At 49.1% G+C, this 16,474-nt stretch overlaps 1 protein-coding gene across 2 annotated transcripts in view; it reads right to left on the bottom strand.

The window, feature by feature from the left end:
- The window catches only part of ZNRF3 (zinc and ring finger 3), a 136,489-nt gene extending 131,628 nt beyond the window's left edge, over nt 1–4,861 (bottom strand). For both annotated transcript variants that reach the window (XM_079763234.1, XM_079763235.1), the window contains exon 1: nt 4,342–4,861. In XM_079763234.1, coding sequence (XP_079619360.1) covers nt 4,342–4,641 — 300 coding nt within the window. In that variant the 5' untranslated portion in view covers nt 4,642–4,861. The remainder of the gene's footprint in view (nt 1–4,341) is intronic.
- Nucleotides 4,862–16,474: the final 11,613 nt, after the last annotated feature.

Raw genomic sequence — 16,474 nt, 5'->3', positions numbered from 1 at the left:
TGTCAAAAAGTTAGATCTGAATGAATGTCAAGATCCTAACCTGCCAAGTCTATTTATTTGGCAAAAATAGGAACAAAAGGGGCCAAAGAAACCTGGGCTTTAATCCAGCTTTTATCATTTGCTAGCTGTGTAAGGATGGAAAGACGCAGCCTTAGTTTCCTCATCTGCAAAATGGGTTCACACTAGCTGCTAATTCCATGTTCGTGTCAAGATGAGACGAGCAAACATGGGATATGTTTGGCGGAGTGCCCCGTACACAGTAAATGCTCATAAACTGAAGCCACCACCACGTTCCCTTTAGTCTACACACTCCACACTTACCTCCATCTCCCATCTCTTCTCCACTAAGAGCTCTACAAGCAACTCCTATGAGATTTCAGGGGGAAAGACAGAAACCCCTCAGAATTCATCAGGATCAAAAAACACACTCCGTCCTCATGTTTTCTCTCCTAATCGAATGCTTGATTTGAACCTGTGAAGCCCTTCTGATGAGATAGCCGGCAATCTCTTTCTACATAAATCCGGGTCAGCTGTCAGCACACAATGGTTCTATTAGGCCAAGTCAATTTTTTAGAGGCAGACCTATTAAGTTAACGTAAAATGGAGATGAAAAGAACGTGTTTGATCAAATGCTCAACTGCAAAAACACACTGACAGGGACCCAAGGCAGAGGAATTAGCTTCCTAAAATTATTCTCTGTGATGCCCTTTGATAACGCTGGGTATTTAAGGACCTCACTCAGCTTTTCTAAGCCACCACCCAGCTCTCCTCCCAAACCCTCACAGCTAAAGGCACCAGATTAGTTCTTAAATGTTTTCAGCTCTCCGCTGCTTTCAAGACCATTCAACACTCAACCCAGGATCCAGAAAGGCAGATTCTAAAGTTGCACAAAACCTATCATTCCGATTCATTTTACAAATGAATTTCTCAAGCGTTTCTAAATATTTGACTTCAAGAAGAAGAAGAAGAAAAAAAAAAAGCAAGCATTTCCACTTTAAAACAATCTTTCATCTCTAAGCGATGCAAATTTTCTTTGTTTAACCAATCCACATACCACTAGCCAGTGTTTAATCAGGCCTTTATTTAACATCACTACCACACGAGTTGCACAGCCAAGTCTGAAAGTTTCAGATAATGATCTCATTAAAAGCAACAAATTGGCTTGAAGATGAAATATGTATCAATATGTCTAAGAACCCTGTAAAGCTCCACACTTCAGAACTACAGGAAAAGTGTAATTAATTCCCCCAGCACTCACACTGTATGCCTGACACTCTTATAAGCAAATGGGCTTTGATGTTGCATGAATAAGATAATAAAAGTAATTAATAGCATTTCACATCCACACATTGTTTTCACAATTCTCACAGATGAAGATGTCAAGAGAGAGAGAGAGAGCGCTCTGTTCTTACAGAGCACACTGTGACCTTGGGAAAGTTATTTAAGCCTAAAATGCACACAGAGAGAACCAAGAATCCTGTGACTAATCCCAAGGTTTGAATTACTTACTCTCTCTCAGACACACACACACACACACACACATGCACACACACGCACACACTTCTTAGCCAGGCCTCCCCCTACCCTAAACTATGCAAATGACTGAACAGGTTCTCTACCAGACTATGTATGATAAGGTATCAACTGTATAAACACACACACACACACACACACACACACACACTCTTTCATTGTATGTAATAGGGCGGGAAACAAATCAGTAATACATACCAATTTCCTAGCTTAGAATTCTTAAAAGAGATTCCCAGGTTTTTTTTTCTCTCCCCCACACCATGAACAGTGCTAATGATCCCCACTGGAAATAGCAAAAGTAATGCTACCGGTACAGTGCTATTATTTAGGGTTAGTTGTAGGGAAAACGAACTCTGCTCTGAAGACCAGAAAGCAGTCCACAGCAAATCCTGCACCGAGTTTTCTTTATAAAGACAGGAAATAAAGAGAGGTTTGAAAAGTTCAACAAGGGCAATTAGAAAACATGATTGATCCGAAGCTAAACACCAATTTGTTTCTTCTGCATTCTCCTCTCTCATGAAAATGTTATATTCCCTCTCAGCAGTCCTAAAAGCGTTAGCTTTCCTCACAAAATCCTCTTTCAGGACTCACAGGGGCCACACCAGGTCCTTAAATTGGGCAGCATATTGGGAGAATGAATAAAACGCGTGCCTGCCTCTGTTAGCACACAGCCCCGAAGGCCACACTGCGCTCCTTCTGTGCACAGAGAGGCTCAGTGATAGGTCTCCACAATCAGGTCATTAAAGATATCGAGTGAGAGCACCGAGAAATGACTCCTCAAACAGCCCAGATAAACTCACTAACGTTACTGCGGTTGTAAGGGAATTAAGGACATCTATTAGTGATTGCTTAACAGGTAAACTTATTAAATACCATTTAAGTCATTTCTCTTTACTTAGCAATTGTTGACTTAAAAAAAAAATTTTTTTTTTTTTGGCTAGGCTAAATGGACTACAAAAGAGTTAGATAAGCACTTCAAAAAGTTTCAAAAGAGAACAGATTCCTTCTGCCAAATTCACACATTATCTCTCCGCTCACAAGGATAAAATAGTTACAAATGGTGTGTTTAAGCTGCTAATTTTGTATTAAATGGTGAACCCAAGATTATCTCCAAAGCATAAGCACTGCCCATAATGGATAGCTCGCCAAACTGCTGTGGAGAAAGTACAAGTTAAAACACTGCAGATAAACATCGCCAACTTCAAAAGTCTCCTTCGGAAAGCTGAAGTGCACGTGAAAACATCTCTCCTCTGGGGAGGCTGTACATCAAACATTTCTAAAGCCATCGGGGCAACAGGGCAATCCTCAGAGACTCGGAGCCGCAAGCAGCCCTCTCTCAGATCCAAACCAGTTCCCCAGGCTGCGTGCGACTAAAAAGGTGCAGGAATCTTCAGCACAGCATCGCCTCTGAAGCTGATGAAGGAAAAGACCACCATGATAACATTAATCGAAGAGAAACGCCCAAGGCCTTGAACATAGGCAGTCACAGGGCCCAAACATGTGCTGCCCCGTCTACTTCCCCTGCAGCTGTAAGGTGGGAGGGAGAGCCCTGTACGGCAATGCTGCGACTCCATCGTCCAGCAGAGGTGCCTCCCCGGCTGGGGGAAGACACACCTCTAAGGAGCCACGCTGCACAGCTCCCTGCCCCACGCACAGCTCCCTGCCCCACGCACAGCTCCCTGCCCCACGCAGGGCCCTGAATCTGCACGGGGGGGAGGGTGAGGGGGGGGAGAACCGGGGAGGGAGGCTGCTATGCAATCATGCCATGCCATACAACCCCCTTCTCTTCATTCATAACTCCTCCAAGAGTTAACGCGCCCAAGGCCCAAAACCTGGGCCCCTGCGCCCATCACCATCACCCGAAGAAAAGGTTCAGAAACAAGCCAACCATGTCAAACCGCCCCCATCCGAGGCAGGCATCTTCCCCACCACGAGTGCGCTGGCCTGTCCGCTAGCAAGTGGATAACATCGGAGCCAAGGAAGCGGGAAGGCATCGCTACCCAGCTCACCATCCGCGAGGCTTGGGCTCAGCGGGAGGCTCTCCCTGGCAGCCGCTAGGGATGCTTTGAAATGCATACTTCTTTCCCTTGGAGCCAGGTGAAGGTCCTGTCAGGGAGCGACCCCGTGCCCCGGTTCCCAGGCCCTCCTTGGAAGAAGTCCTTGGCCCAGGGATGGGCAGGCAGTCTCCCTCCCACCGAGGGCTGCCTTCCACGGCCACTCCAAGGCACTCCTCCTCGGCCAGCACCCCCCCCTGGTCCCCTGCCGGCTGCTGCTGCCCATCCGGAGTCCTGCGAGCGGATCAGCCTTCAGGTGAGGCGGGCGGCAGGCTCCAGGGAAGAACCTGACGGCCCCGCTCCTCACACAACCCGGGCTGCTCCCCAAACGAACGTGCACGGATGGAAGGCAAAGCCTGCTGCCCGAAAGAAGCCACCCCGTCCTGCATCACGCATCTCTCCCAAGTTGGCATGCAACAGGTAGTTGCCGGGACTTCCACCTGAGGCTAACCGGAATGCCCAGGGGGGCCGCCCCAACGTGGGTGCCGGACCCGGGGTTCTCCTCACTGCCCCCGGATTCACAGGAGGCCGAGCCCCCCACGTGCGCTTCCCCCCCCCCACCCACCCACCCACCCACCCACGCCCGCTCCAGCGCCCCGGAGGCCGCGTCCCGCCCTCCTTCCCGCCGGGGAGGGATGCCGCCGGCCTCCTCACCGCCCCTCCCGCCCGCCAGCCCGCGGCGGGGTCGGCGGGCGCAGCCCCCGGAGCCATCTTGTGGCGGCGGCGGCGCGGGGCCCGGGCGGCGGGCAGCTACCTGCACGATCTCGCCCTCCGCGCTGAGCGTGGCCCCGGCCCGCGAGAAGCGGCCCGTGAGGCCGGTGGTGTAAGTGGTGTAGTCGCCGCTCGGGCTCGACTCGAACAGCACCACCTCCACGAACGCCGTCTCCTTGGCCCGCGCCGCGCCGGGCCCCGTGGCCGCCAGCAGCAGCCCGAGCAGCAGCGGCAGCGGCGGCGGCGGCGGCAGGCGGGGGCCGCGGGGGCCGCGGGGGCGGCGGCGGAGGCGGCGGCGGCGGCGGCCCGGGGCCCCTGGGCGCCCGCCCGAGCGCGGCCTCATGGTCCTGCGGCGGGAGGGCGCGGAGGGCGGGCGCGGCCGGGCATAGTCGCGGGCCGGCGGAGGACCGAGTGCAGGCGGGCGCCTCACAGCCCCATCGCGGCGGCGGTGGCGGCGGCGGCGGCTTTGTGGGTCGCAGGCTCGGCTTGGCTCCCCCGGCCGTCGCGCCGCGGCCCTTTCATCTGCTCCACGTGAGGGGTTATCCCCGCCCCAACAGCGTCGTGACCCGCTCTCCCCTCCCTCCCCGCGCTCGACCGCCGCGGCCTCCCCGGGGAGCGGGAAGGCGGGGCGGGCGCGCCTGCGGCGGGGGGCGGGGCCCTAGGGGCGGACACGCCCCCGCCCGCGCTCCGCCCCGGCCTGCGCCCCGCCCCCTCACCCCAGCCCCGCCCACCGCCTGCACTCCGCCCCATTGTTCTTGCCACGCCCACTGTCTTGCTCCGCCTATTATTCTCGCTCCGCCCCCGGCGTCTCTGCCCCGCCCCTCGCTCCGCCCCCACGCCCATGCTCCGCCCCTTAGTGCCCGCTCCGCCCCTGCTGCGCTTAGCCCTCCGCGGCAGACATTTCTCTTCGGGATTGCCAGAGTTCGGCGGGAATGGGGATCGCGTCCTGCTCCTGAGCCATAAGCGTCCTCTCTGGAGGCCCCACGCCCCCTAGTTCCGTACAGGAGTTAGGAGGACCTTGTCCTTCCCGGATCCCCTGCCCGGGAGCAGGGCGTCCCTCCATCCTCACCCCCACCTCCTGGATGGAATGGGAGAGGCCCAGGCGGTCAGGGGCCGATGGCAGCTGGGCCATGCTGGGACTTAATCCAGTTCTTGCACCGGTGTCGCTTAGATAGTTATTCTCAAAGGGGTGGGCTGGGGGAGCATGTAGCTATTTGGATTTTAATGGAGTTCATTTTTATGCAGCCCCAGAGACTATAACTCAAACAACCCCCCTCAAGAGAGAAGTTCTGAAACTTGGAGTCTTGCTGTGTGCAGAACCAGAGGATTCCAACACCATCACCCTTCATGCACAGATTGGTGGCTGCCAAATGAATGTATCGAAGGCATGTGCTACAGGGTCTAGGGGTTCCCAGTTGCCCAGAAAATAAACTTTCCATTCCCTGCCCCTCTTTGGAACATGTCATTCATTTCCTTCCTCATCCAGTCCTCTGTGAGAATGGAACCCTTCCTTTAATATTCAGATGCAATTCCCACTTCCTCTATGGAGTCTTCCTTCACCCAGCAGGATGGCTATATGCAAATATTCCCAAATATTTGATTAGGATGATCTGTTTCTACTTGCTACCACACCCCAAATATTAAAAAGACAGGAGGGGAAAAATAAAAGAAAAAACTAATTGAGAATTTGTCTTGGGTAAACAATTTATCAAGGTTACATTTTAAGGTAGAAAAAAAAGATTTTCAAAATAAGGAATGGAAAATGCACTTGGAAAAACACCCACAGATCTGCAGGGCCACATTTGGACCACACAGAGCTTCTGCTTAGAAGGAAGGTGCCTGCGAAAACAGGGGTCTAGGTATGGTGATGTTTTCGTTTTTCCAGAACCAAGCCTAACTAGTGCTAGTGCTAACTAGTACTAGGGCAACATCAATCCTGACAATAGCATCCCCATAGGTGGCACGGTCCAGTCCTTATGGGGGAGACCAATGATTGCAGCCCATCCATGACTCTTTACACTATTTTAAATCAACTGATGAATGGTGCATCCATAAAATAGAATATTATGTGTCAAGGAATGAAGTACTGACACATGGATGAACCTTGAAAGAATCGTGCCCTGACAGAAGCCAGTCCCGAAGGACCTTATAGTGTATACCAAATGTCCAGAATGGGCAAATCCACACAGACATCAAGTCGATTAGCGGTTGCCAGGGTGTGGGTGGGGCAGGAATGGGTAGTGAGTGCTGGTGGGTTTCTTTCGGGGGGTGACGAAAATGTTCTGGAATTAGATAATGGTGGTGGTTGCACAACTCTGTAAACATACTAAAACCCACTGAACTGTACACTTGAAAAGGGTGAATTTAATGTATGTCAATTTATATGTCAATATAGTTGTAAGGATATTCTCTGCTCTTTGACATCTTAGCTCAAATATCACACTCTCAGCAAGGCCTACACAGACTATTCTATTTAAAATGCAATGTGCCCCAGCCCGTGTGGCTCAGTGATTGACCGTCGGCCCATACACCAGGGGGTCACCGATTTGATTCCAGTCGGGGCACATGCCCAGGTTTGGGGTTTGATCCCCAGTGGGGGGCGTGCAGGAGGCAGCTGGAGGATGTTAACGTGTCTCTCTCATCGATGTTTCTATCTCTCCATCTCCCTATCTCTAAAATCAATAAAAACATATTTAAAATAAAATAAAATGGCAATGTGTACACCCTGACTCCCAACCTCTCTCAGCCTGCCCCATCTACCCCCTCTCCCCCACCCCCAATGTGGCATTCATTACCTTCTAACACACTAAATAAATTTGCTTATTTATTTCCGTCTCTCCTCCACTGCCCCACATACACACATGCCAGAGAACAAGCTCTATATAATGGCTAGGATCTTGTCTTGCTCACTGACTTAGGCCACGACTGCCTGGCCCAGAGTAGGCACTCAAAAAATATTTGTTGCATGAATTAATGACTAAATGACTTCGCGATAAGCTCATCATCGTGTATCCCTTCCATTTTGCAGACGTTTGGGGCAGCTTGTGAACTAACAGCTGCTTAGGAACGCTGGGCTTCATAGGACCAAAATAAATTCTGAACGTGGAGAAGGACAACCGTCCTCCCCGCGGGGACTTCAATGAAAACCCAGATAAGGGTCAATAAAGAAACAGGTTTCCATTTCTAAAACTCTGCTTCAAGAAAAATACGGTTAACGAGACATAGCCCAGCAGCACAAGGGTAACATGATTCATCTCTCGGCAGTAGAACGCTGTTTAGAAATGGAGGTATTTACTGAGTAATGAAATTTCACCAAAATCTGGCAGGCAGTTAGGGGAGATAGAAAAGAACTTCAAATAGAAGATAAGGCCCATTGGCTAGGAGCAAGGACTGGATAAGCGAGCTGGATCAAGTGATAGGAGTGAAGAAAAGTAATGCACCTTCATTATCTGTCATGACACATCCCTAGGATACCATCCCGAGGAGAACTTATCTTGTTCCTTTCTCGACTTATCAGACTCGGATGAAAACAACAGGTGCACCAGCATCAGTTAAAGCTGCCAGATCTTTGGCAAATTTCATTGACTTCGGCCAAAAACCACACAGAGCTGCGGGAAATTTTCCGCCATCCAAGTTCTATTTCTATGATCAAATTGGGAAGGTCAGGGATTTCAAATCGATAAACATATGCTTTAGTACCCAAAATATTTGTGTTGTTGTAAATAATAACAGACATGGATATTCACTGCAGCCTTGTTTTTAATAATAAACAACCTCGCCCTAGCCGGTTTGGCTCAGTGGATAGAGCGTTGGCCTGCGGACTGAAGGGTCCTGGGTTTGATTCTGGTCAAGGGCACATGCCGGGTTGCACGCTCAATCCCCTGTAGGGGGTGTGCAGGAGGCAGCCGATCAATGATTCTCTCTCATCATTGATGTTTCTATCTCTCTCTCCCTCTCCCTTCCTATCTGAAATCAATAAAAATATTTTTTAAAATAATAATAATAATAATAAACAACCTCAATGCCCACCAATAGATTAGTTAAATAAATTATAGTACAGCCATCTAATATATGATGGAACACATTAAGTAGCCATTAAGAAGAATGAAGAAGCACTCTGTGAACTTACATGGAATGATCTTCAATCCACACTGCTATGTGAAAAAGACGTGCATATGGTATGCGGACAGGGGGTGGAGTAGAGACAACAGATACATAAAGGCTTGCAAACATTGACTATGTGTGGGAGGAGATATAAGAAACAAAAAAATGGTTGCCTCCGGATGACTGGGAGGCCGAGAAAGGAGGGAGACCTACTTTTTGCTGTGCGACCTTTGTACCTACTAAATTTGCTCCGTGCGTATATATTACCTACTCAAAGGCAATAAAATAAAACATAGAATAATCTGCTACATCAACAGATGCTACTATTAGTTCCCGATGCAAAAGCGTATTCATTCAATAGACATTTACCACCTACTATGACACTGGAATAAAAAAGGAATTGGCCTGCAGTTATGGAGAAAGTCAGCAGTGAGGGAGTCTAGCTAATAGTTACGCAGGACCCCTCTGTGGTATTTTTGCTGCTACTTCTAATTTTTATACAAATAGAAACTAAATTTTAAAAAAAATGCATTAGCCAGTCCCTGTGTTCAAGTAGTTTCCTTCATTTTTTCCCCTCCTCCTTTTTTCCTTCCTTTCTTCTGCAAATATTTATTACTAGATGGGACAGTGAGAGAAGTTACAAAGGATGACAATAAAATACACTTTAACTGTTGTTGTTGTTGTTTTAATTTAAATTCTTTATTGTTTAAAGTATTACATATGTCTCCTTTCTCCTTTTCCCCCCGTTGGCCTCTCCCCAGCCACTCTCACCCCCCAGCACATGCCCTCACCCCCCTACTGTCTGTGTCTATTGGTTATGCTTATATGAATGCATACACATCCTTTGGTTGATCTCTTACCTCCCCTCACCACCACCACTTTCACTGTTTTACGAAGGAGTTTTAAGAGTTTGAATCTCATTTTGCTCCTTTCGGGCGATTCAAATTTAAGACACGGTAGCATTCCTCCACAGCATTTATATCTAATTTTGGAAACTTTCATTTATTGTATTTAAACATCACAGAATTCTCCTGAAAGGTACAATAGATGTAATACCTGACAAGTAGCGGCAGTTCTTTCAAAACTCTTAGAAGTGTCTCTTCCGCCTTTGAAGTACGCCATCAATCTACGTCTCCTTTAAGCCTGAGGCAGAGGCCAATCTGGGCCCCGATTCATCAGTGATTTAAACTCTGCTTCAACCTGTTCCTGCTTTGCAGTGGCCACCCAACCCGGAGTCACAGACTCAAACAAAGCTCCAGGGGCCAAGGCAGGGAATGTGACTGAGTGAGGCGGGCCAGGTGTAAGCAAAAATAACTAGCAAGTAAGATGGTAAATGGCAAAGGTGCCTCGGGCAGGAACACCCTAAGGAGTGTTGGCTTGGGAACGCACGGCTCGTCCCGAGGGCCGATCCATACGTCCTTGCTTGGGAACAGGGGCCCATGACTCATAGATCTCCTGATTTGTTCAAAAGAAGCAAAACTCCAGACATGTTTGTCGTACCTCCTGGTGGTTGTTGTTTTTTGTTTTGTTTTGTTTTTCATTATTTTTTTTCTTTTTATTGAATTTATTGGGGTGACACTGGTTAACAACATCATCTCCTGGTTTTATTAAGTGTTTGTAAGAGATTTTAAAGATTTGTATTGTTGAGTGGGGCCAAATAAACGAATCTACAGGCCATTTTCGGTCCAAAAGGCATGGAAGAGAAGTCTGACAAAGTAGATTCTGAATAGCCTGGCTAGCGTGACTCGGTGACTGAACGTCGACCCATGAACCAGGAGGTCACGCACGGTGGTTCAATTCCTGGTCAGGGCACAGGCCCAGGTTGCGGGCTCGGTCCCAGTAGGGGGCTTGCAGGAGGCAGCCAATTGATGATTCTCTCTCATCATCGATGTTTCTCTACCCCTCTCCTGTTCCCTTCCTCTCTGAAATCAATAAAAAACATCTTTTTTTAAAAGTGGAATAGACCTATATGTGCTACTACGGCAAGCATTCCAAGACATATCGCTACATACAATACTAGTATACAGGGTACATTACAGCATCTGTCGTATTTTCCCAATTTCTTTTTCACCCTCAACCTCAGGTTTATAGAATTAGATTAGTCACGGCACACACCAAGATGTGTGTAAAGCTTTTATTTATTCAGTTAGTTAATTACTCTTGTTGTTGTTGTTGTTGTTGTTGTGTTGTTAATCCTCACCTGAGGATATTTTTTCCCATTGCTTTTCGGAGAAAGTAGAATGGAGGGAGGGAGTGGAAAGAGAGAGAGCGCGAGAGAAACATTGATGTGAGAGAGACACATCAACTGGTTGCCTCCCGCATGCCCCGCCCCCAGACCTGGATGAGGAGCAAACCTGCAACCAAGGTACATGCGCTTGACCGGGAATCGAACCTGTGACTCTTGGGTGCACAGGCCGACGCTAACCACTGAGCCCCTTCTGCACTTTCCGCAGCCTATACGTCGGCGGCCACCTCACACGCACCAAGCCCTTTCCATCAGCTCCGCTTGTTTTCTTCTGCCACCGACAAGCTGCGTGGCTAGGGCACGTTCTCTCCTTGGGCGTGGGTTTCCTCCTCTGTGAAATGTGGGCAAGCCGCGCCCTACTTCAGAGCGTTGGCACGAGGGTTACATGAGATGATGGATGGGCCGTGGAGGGGATGGTAACTGGCACAGGGATGCTCCTAATGGCCGTGAGCTCTGGTTTCCCCAGTTCTGAGCTGGGAGCAGGCGCTGACTGTCTCTGTTTCCGTCCCCACCACGCCTGGCGCTGTGGCTTGCCTGGAGAAGGTGTTCATCCAATGCTTGTACTTGCCTATGGGAACCGGAGTGGCAGCCACTCCTGATAAGCAGGACTTCTTAAGTTCACGGGGTTCTCAGGTCCTGGTGCTGAAGGTATGCCCTACGCTCCTGTTTGTTTCTTCAGGGAGTTAATGATTTACCTCCAGTGTTTAATTTTGTTTAAACGAACATGACCTCACTGGTGCCCAAGGCTCTGTCTCTGCCAAAGTGGCTCAGGGATCAAAGAAGTCCACAGCCACGGGGAGCCCTCCCACTGCCCCATCCCGGAATCGTCCTTTCGCCTGCTGGCATCTGCCTCTGCACCCCTGCCCCCTTGGCCTTACCACCCTGCTGTCAGCCATGCCCGGTGAGCCCTCAGCCTCCCGTTGACATTGGCCTGCCTCTCCCTGGCCCACTGCGGCCGCTGTGCCTCCTCCCTCCCTGCCTGGTGCTCCGTGGGCCTCCCTGAGGTCCCTCTGACTTCCCTCCTTTGCAGGTGAAGCATCTCAAAGTGTCCAGAGTAGATTCATTCACTCCTTTGCGGACCTTGGAAGCCAAAGATCCTTCCAGGGTGGCTGTCACTTACACCTCCTTTGTGGGCGCTGTCCCCGCTCCCAGGGAGCGAACCTGCCTATCGGTACCAGAACTGCGCAGCTCCTGGCTGGGGGATTGGACGTGCTTCATTCTACCCCCCACCTCGTCTTCTCTGCCTTCCAGTCTGGGTTCGCAGTCCATCAGCTTCCCCATCTCCCCACTTCAGCTTCTTTTTTAAAAATGTATAATATATATATATATATTTTTAAATATTTTTATTGATTTCAGAGAGGAAGGGAGAGGGACAGAGAGATAGAAACATCAATGATGAGAGAGAATCATGGATCAGCTGCCTCCTGCACACCCCCCACTGCGGATGGAGCCCACAACCCAGGCATGTGCCCTGACCGGGAATCAAACCGTGACCTCCTGGTTCCTAGGTCAACGCTCACCCACTGAGCTGCACTATCTGGGCTCCACTCCAGCGTCTTGCCTGTGTGAGTCTTCTAGGGCTGCCGTGACAAATTACCGCAACCTTGGTGGCTTAAGACAACAGAAACGTATTCTCTCACAGTTCTGGAGGTCAAAAGTCTGAAGTCAAGTTGTCAGCTCCAAAGGCCCTATAGGAGGGTCCTTCTTTGACTCTCCCAGCTTCTGGTGGCTGCCAGAGTTCCTTGGCTTCTGGCTACATCAATCCAGTCTCTGCCTCCCTCTTCGCATGGTCGTCTTCTCTCTGTGTGTCTTCTATCTCTCATGAGGACACTTGTCGTTGGATTTAAGGTCCACCAGGTAATCCACGATGATCTCATCTTGAGATCCTTAACTTGATTACATTGGCAAAGACCCTTTTTCCAAATGAGATCACATTTACAATTTCTAGGTGGATACATGTCTTGAGGGGCCACCATTCAACCCACTACAGCTAGTATTAACTGAGACCAGAAGAATATGTGCATGCCAGGAAGTCAGGGCCAAACCAGGGAGCCCTGGCCAGTGTCACCCATGCACCAAAGGATCATGGGTTTGATTCCTAGTCAGGGCACATACCCAGGTTGGGGTTCAATCCCCAATCAGGGCATGTACAGGAGGTGACTGATCGATGATTCTCTCTCACTTCTCTCATCTCTCTCTCTCTCTCTCTCTCTCTTCCTCTCTCAGGTGAGGATTAAAAAACAAAAACAAAAAAGAAGCCCTGGCTGGTTTGGCTCAGTGGATAGAGCGTCGGCCTGTGGACTCAAGGGTCCCAGGTTCAATTCCGGTCAAGGGCACATGCCCGGGTTGTGGGCTTGATCCCCAGTGTGGGGCGTGCAGGAGGCAGCAGTTAGTGATTCTCTCTCATCATTAATGTTTCTCTTTCTCTACCCGCCCCCCGCCCTGCTCCCTTCCTCTCTGAAATCAATTAAAAAATATATATTTTTATAAAGCAGTGAAGAAGGGGAGAGATCAACCAAAGGACTTGTGTGCAAGCATATGAGCCTAACCAGCGGTTAAGGACAACAGGGGGGTGGGGGCATGTGTGGGGAGGGGTGTGGGATGGGAATGGGGGGATGAGGACAAATATGTGATACCTTAATCAATAAAGAAATTAAAAAATAAAAAAAAAGCAGTGAAGGCTAGAGGTAACAGAGAGCCTGGCAAATGTGGCTGAAGCACAGGTCAAGGTGAGCGATGAGGTAGAGACTTGGAGATGGGTCCTTCATGCGATACCTCGTGGACTGAGGCCAGGAGTCAGGGCATCTCCCCGTGGTCCCGTAGAGCCACGGAAGAACGGGTTTCTAAGTCGGGGGATGACATTAGTCCATTACCATTGATTATCGAACATCTGGTGAACAGACAACTTGTTATCCAAATAGAAAAGTGGGGGAGGGGCTCCCTGCATCATAACATAGGCGAAAACCACTTCCAAGAAGACTAAATACCTCCACTTGAAAAGCAAAACTTCACAAGGAAAATATTGTTTTGACTTTGGTGTAGAAACATTTCTTTAAACAAGTCACACCATAAAGGGAAAGAGGGAGGAATCAAACTTAAAGTCTTCTGCTGAAACAGAACACACCATGGAACAGGGAGCACACGAGCCACATGTGGGACGAAGGTTTTTGCAACATGTAATCTACAAAAGACCAGCATGGGGAAGACACAGGCATCTAGAAATAGGATAAAGATAAGCGCCCAGTAGAAAAGTGGGCAAAACGTCGCCGGGCAAGCCACAGAATAGGCAACCTGAGTGGCCAATAAATGTGTGAAGAAATTCACTTATAAATAGAGAAGAGCAAATTAAAGCCACAAAGAGATCCATTTCACAGCCAACAGATTGGCAACAACGAACAAGTCTGAGCCTGGCCGGCATGGCTCAGTGGTTGAGCGTCGACCTATGAATCAGGAGGTCACGGTTCGATTCCCGGTCAGGGCACATGCCTGGGTTGTGGGCTCCATCCCCAGTGTGGGGAGTGCAGGAGGCAGCTGATCAATGATCCTCTCTCATCATTGATGCTTCTCTCTCTCTCTCCCTCTCCCTGAAATCAATAAAAATATGTGAAGAAGAAGAAGAGAAGAAGATCTTTGTGCCTAAATGTAGCCACGTTCTATACCTGGATCTGAAAATTCCAAGCAAAGTTCTGAAGGTCAAGGACTAAGTTGAGCACATGCTCTCCTACCTCTTAATTGCTTTGAAACGTACTCACCAACCTCTCCACACAAGAAAAAGCCTTTTTGGGAAGTCAATGGGCTAGAGCATCATGTCCTTCAACCTCTGATAAGCATTAGAATCATGTAAAGCACAAAACTTTCTGTCTCTACCCAATGTACAAAGTCATTGAAGTATTGACCCCAAGCCACCCAGAACCGGCCTGGGTTGGGTAACACCAGAGAGATCTCTGCTATTAAAGCCCCACTATGGCCCAGCTGGCGTGGCTCAGTGGTTGAGCATTGACCTATGAACCAGGAGGTCACAGTTCAATTCCCAGTCAGGGCACATGCCCAGGTTGTGGGCTCAATCCCTACTGGGGGGCGTGCACCAGGAGGCAGCCAATCGATGATTCTCTCTCATCATTGATGTTTCTCTCTCTCCCTCTCCCTTCCTCTCTGAAATCAATAATATATATATATATTAAAGCCCCATTATGTAGAATGCTGACACTGAAAGTATTTTTAGTAATAACCTAAGGTCAACAGAGAGAACAAAAAGGTTTCTCCTCATGGGCCAACTCTTACCAGCTGCAGTGTTGAAAAAGATTGAGGCCGAAACCGGTTTGGCTCAGTGGATAGAGCGTCGGCCTGCGGACTCAAGGGTCCAAGGTTCGATTCCGGTCAAGGGCATGTGCCTTGGTTGCGGGCACATCCCCAGTGGGGGGTGTGCAGGAGGCAGCTGATTGATGTTTCTCTCTCATCGATGTTTCTGACTCTCTATCCCTCTCTCTTCCTCTCTGTAAAAAATCAATAAAATATATTTTTTAAAAAAGAAAAGAAAAGAAAAAGATTCTGAGGTTCCCTAACCAGTTTGGCTCAGTGGATAGAGCGTTGGCCTGCGGACTGAAGGGTCCCAGGTTCGATTCCAGTCAGGGGCATGTAGCTTGGTTGCGGGCACATCCCCAGTAGGGGGTGTGCAGGAGGCAGCTGATCGATGTTTCTAACTCTCTATCCCTCTCCCTTCCTCTCTGTAAAAAATCAATAAAATATATTTTAAAAAAAGAAAAAGAAAAAGATTCTGAGGTGGTTTCAGGACTCCGTGGGAAAGGCTCCTGTGGCTGGTGACAGATACCTGCCATGATACAAAGGTGTCATGGCGGGAAGGCACCGGGGACATCCGTTTGCTATAGATAGAGGCCTCTTCTTCTCACTGCATAGATAATAGCTATCACTCAGAGGTGAAGTCACCTGCCCAAGATCACACAACATGTCACCGGACAAGCTGGGGGGTCACTGCAGGTCTCCTAGTTCCCACTGTGGCTCTTCCTCGCTGTGTTCAGCCTCAATGGATCTTCCCACCAGGTGCTCATCTGGACACCACAGCAAGACAGTCTTTTTTTTTTTTTAAGTTACTTTTTTAAATATATCTTTATTGATTACAGAGAGGAAGGGAGAGGGAAAGAGAAATAGAAACATCAATGATGAGAGAGAATCATTGATTGGCTGCCTCCTGCACGTCCCACACTGGGGATCAAGCCCACAACCTAGGCATGTGCCCTTGACCAGAATCGAACCTGGGACCCTTCAGTCCGCAGGCCGATGCTCTATCCACTGAGCCAAACCAGTTAGGGCGAGACAATCTTACTAAACTGCTTTCTCCCCCAAACAAAGTCTCAGTCTACACCTCAGTTTTCCTCCTTCTGGGTGTCTGTGTGTCATTCACAGGCAACGTATTACCCACAGACCATCTCCCCAACCACATACGTGGGGTGATCCATGACAGAGAGAAAAGTTGATGTATCCAAGATGTAATGGTTTATCCAGTCCTGTTCCTTTTGATGAAAGTCTGAGCGTTTAAGCAGCTGGTGAGAAAGGTCATATTTGTGGGCTTAAAGTTTTGGATAGAGGTCGGGGAACCAAAGGGTTTTCTGTATCAACCCCTTTATTAAAAGTGGGAACGAACGCGGCAGAATGCGTCCCAATGTTCTGATTGCCCCCTAGTGCTGGAAACAAGAACAACACACCAGGCGAATAGTAACATTTTCCAGCTGCAAAGAATTGACCTCAGAGATCTCAATTCAATCAAAACCCTTTATTTCAAGTTCTTATAAGGACACTAATTCTGCTGGAT

Source organism: Cnephaeus nilssonii, assembly GCF_951640355.1.
Source record: "Cnephaeus nilssonii genome assembly, chromosome: 22".
Lineage (NCBI taxonomy): Eukaryota > Metazoa > Chordata > Mammalia > Chiroptera > Vespertilionidae > Cnephaeus > Cnephaeus nilssonii.
This window is presented reverse-complemented; position numbering and strand designations above follow the sequence as displayed.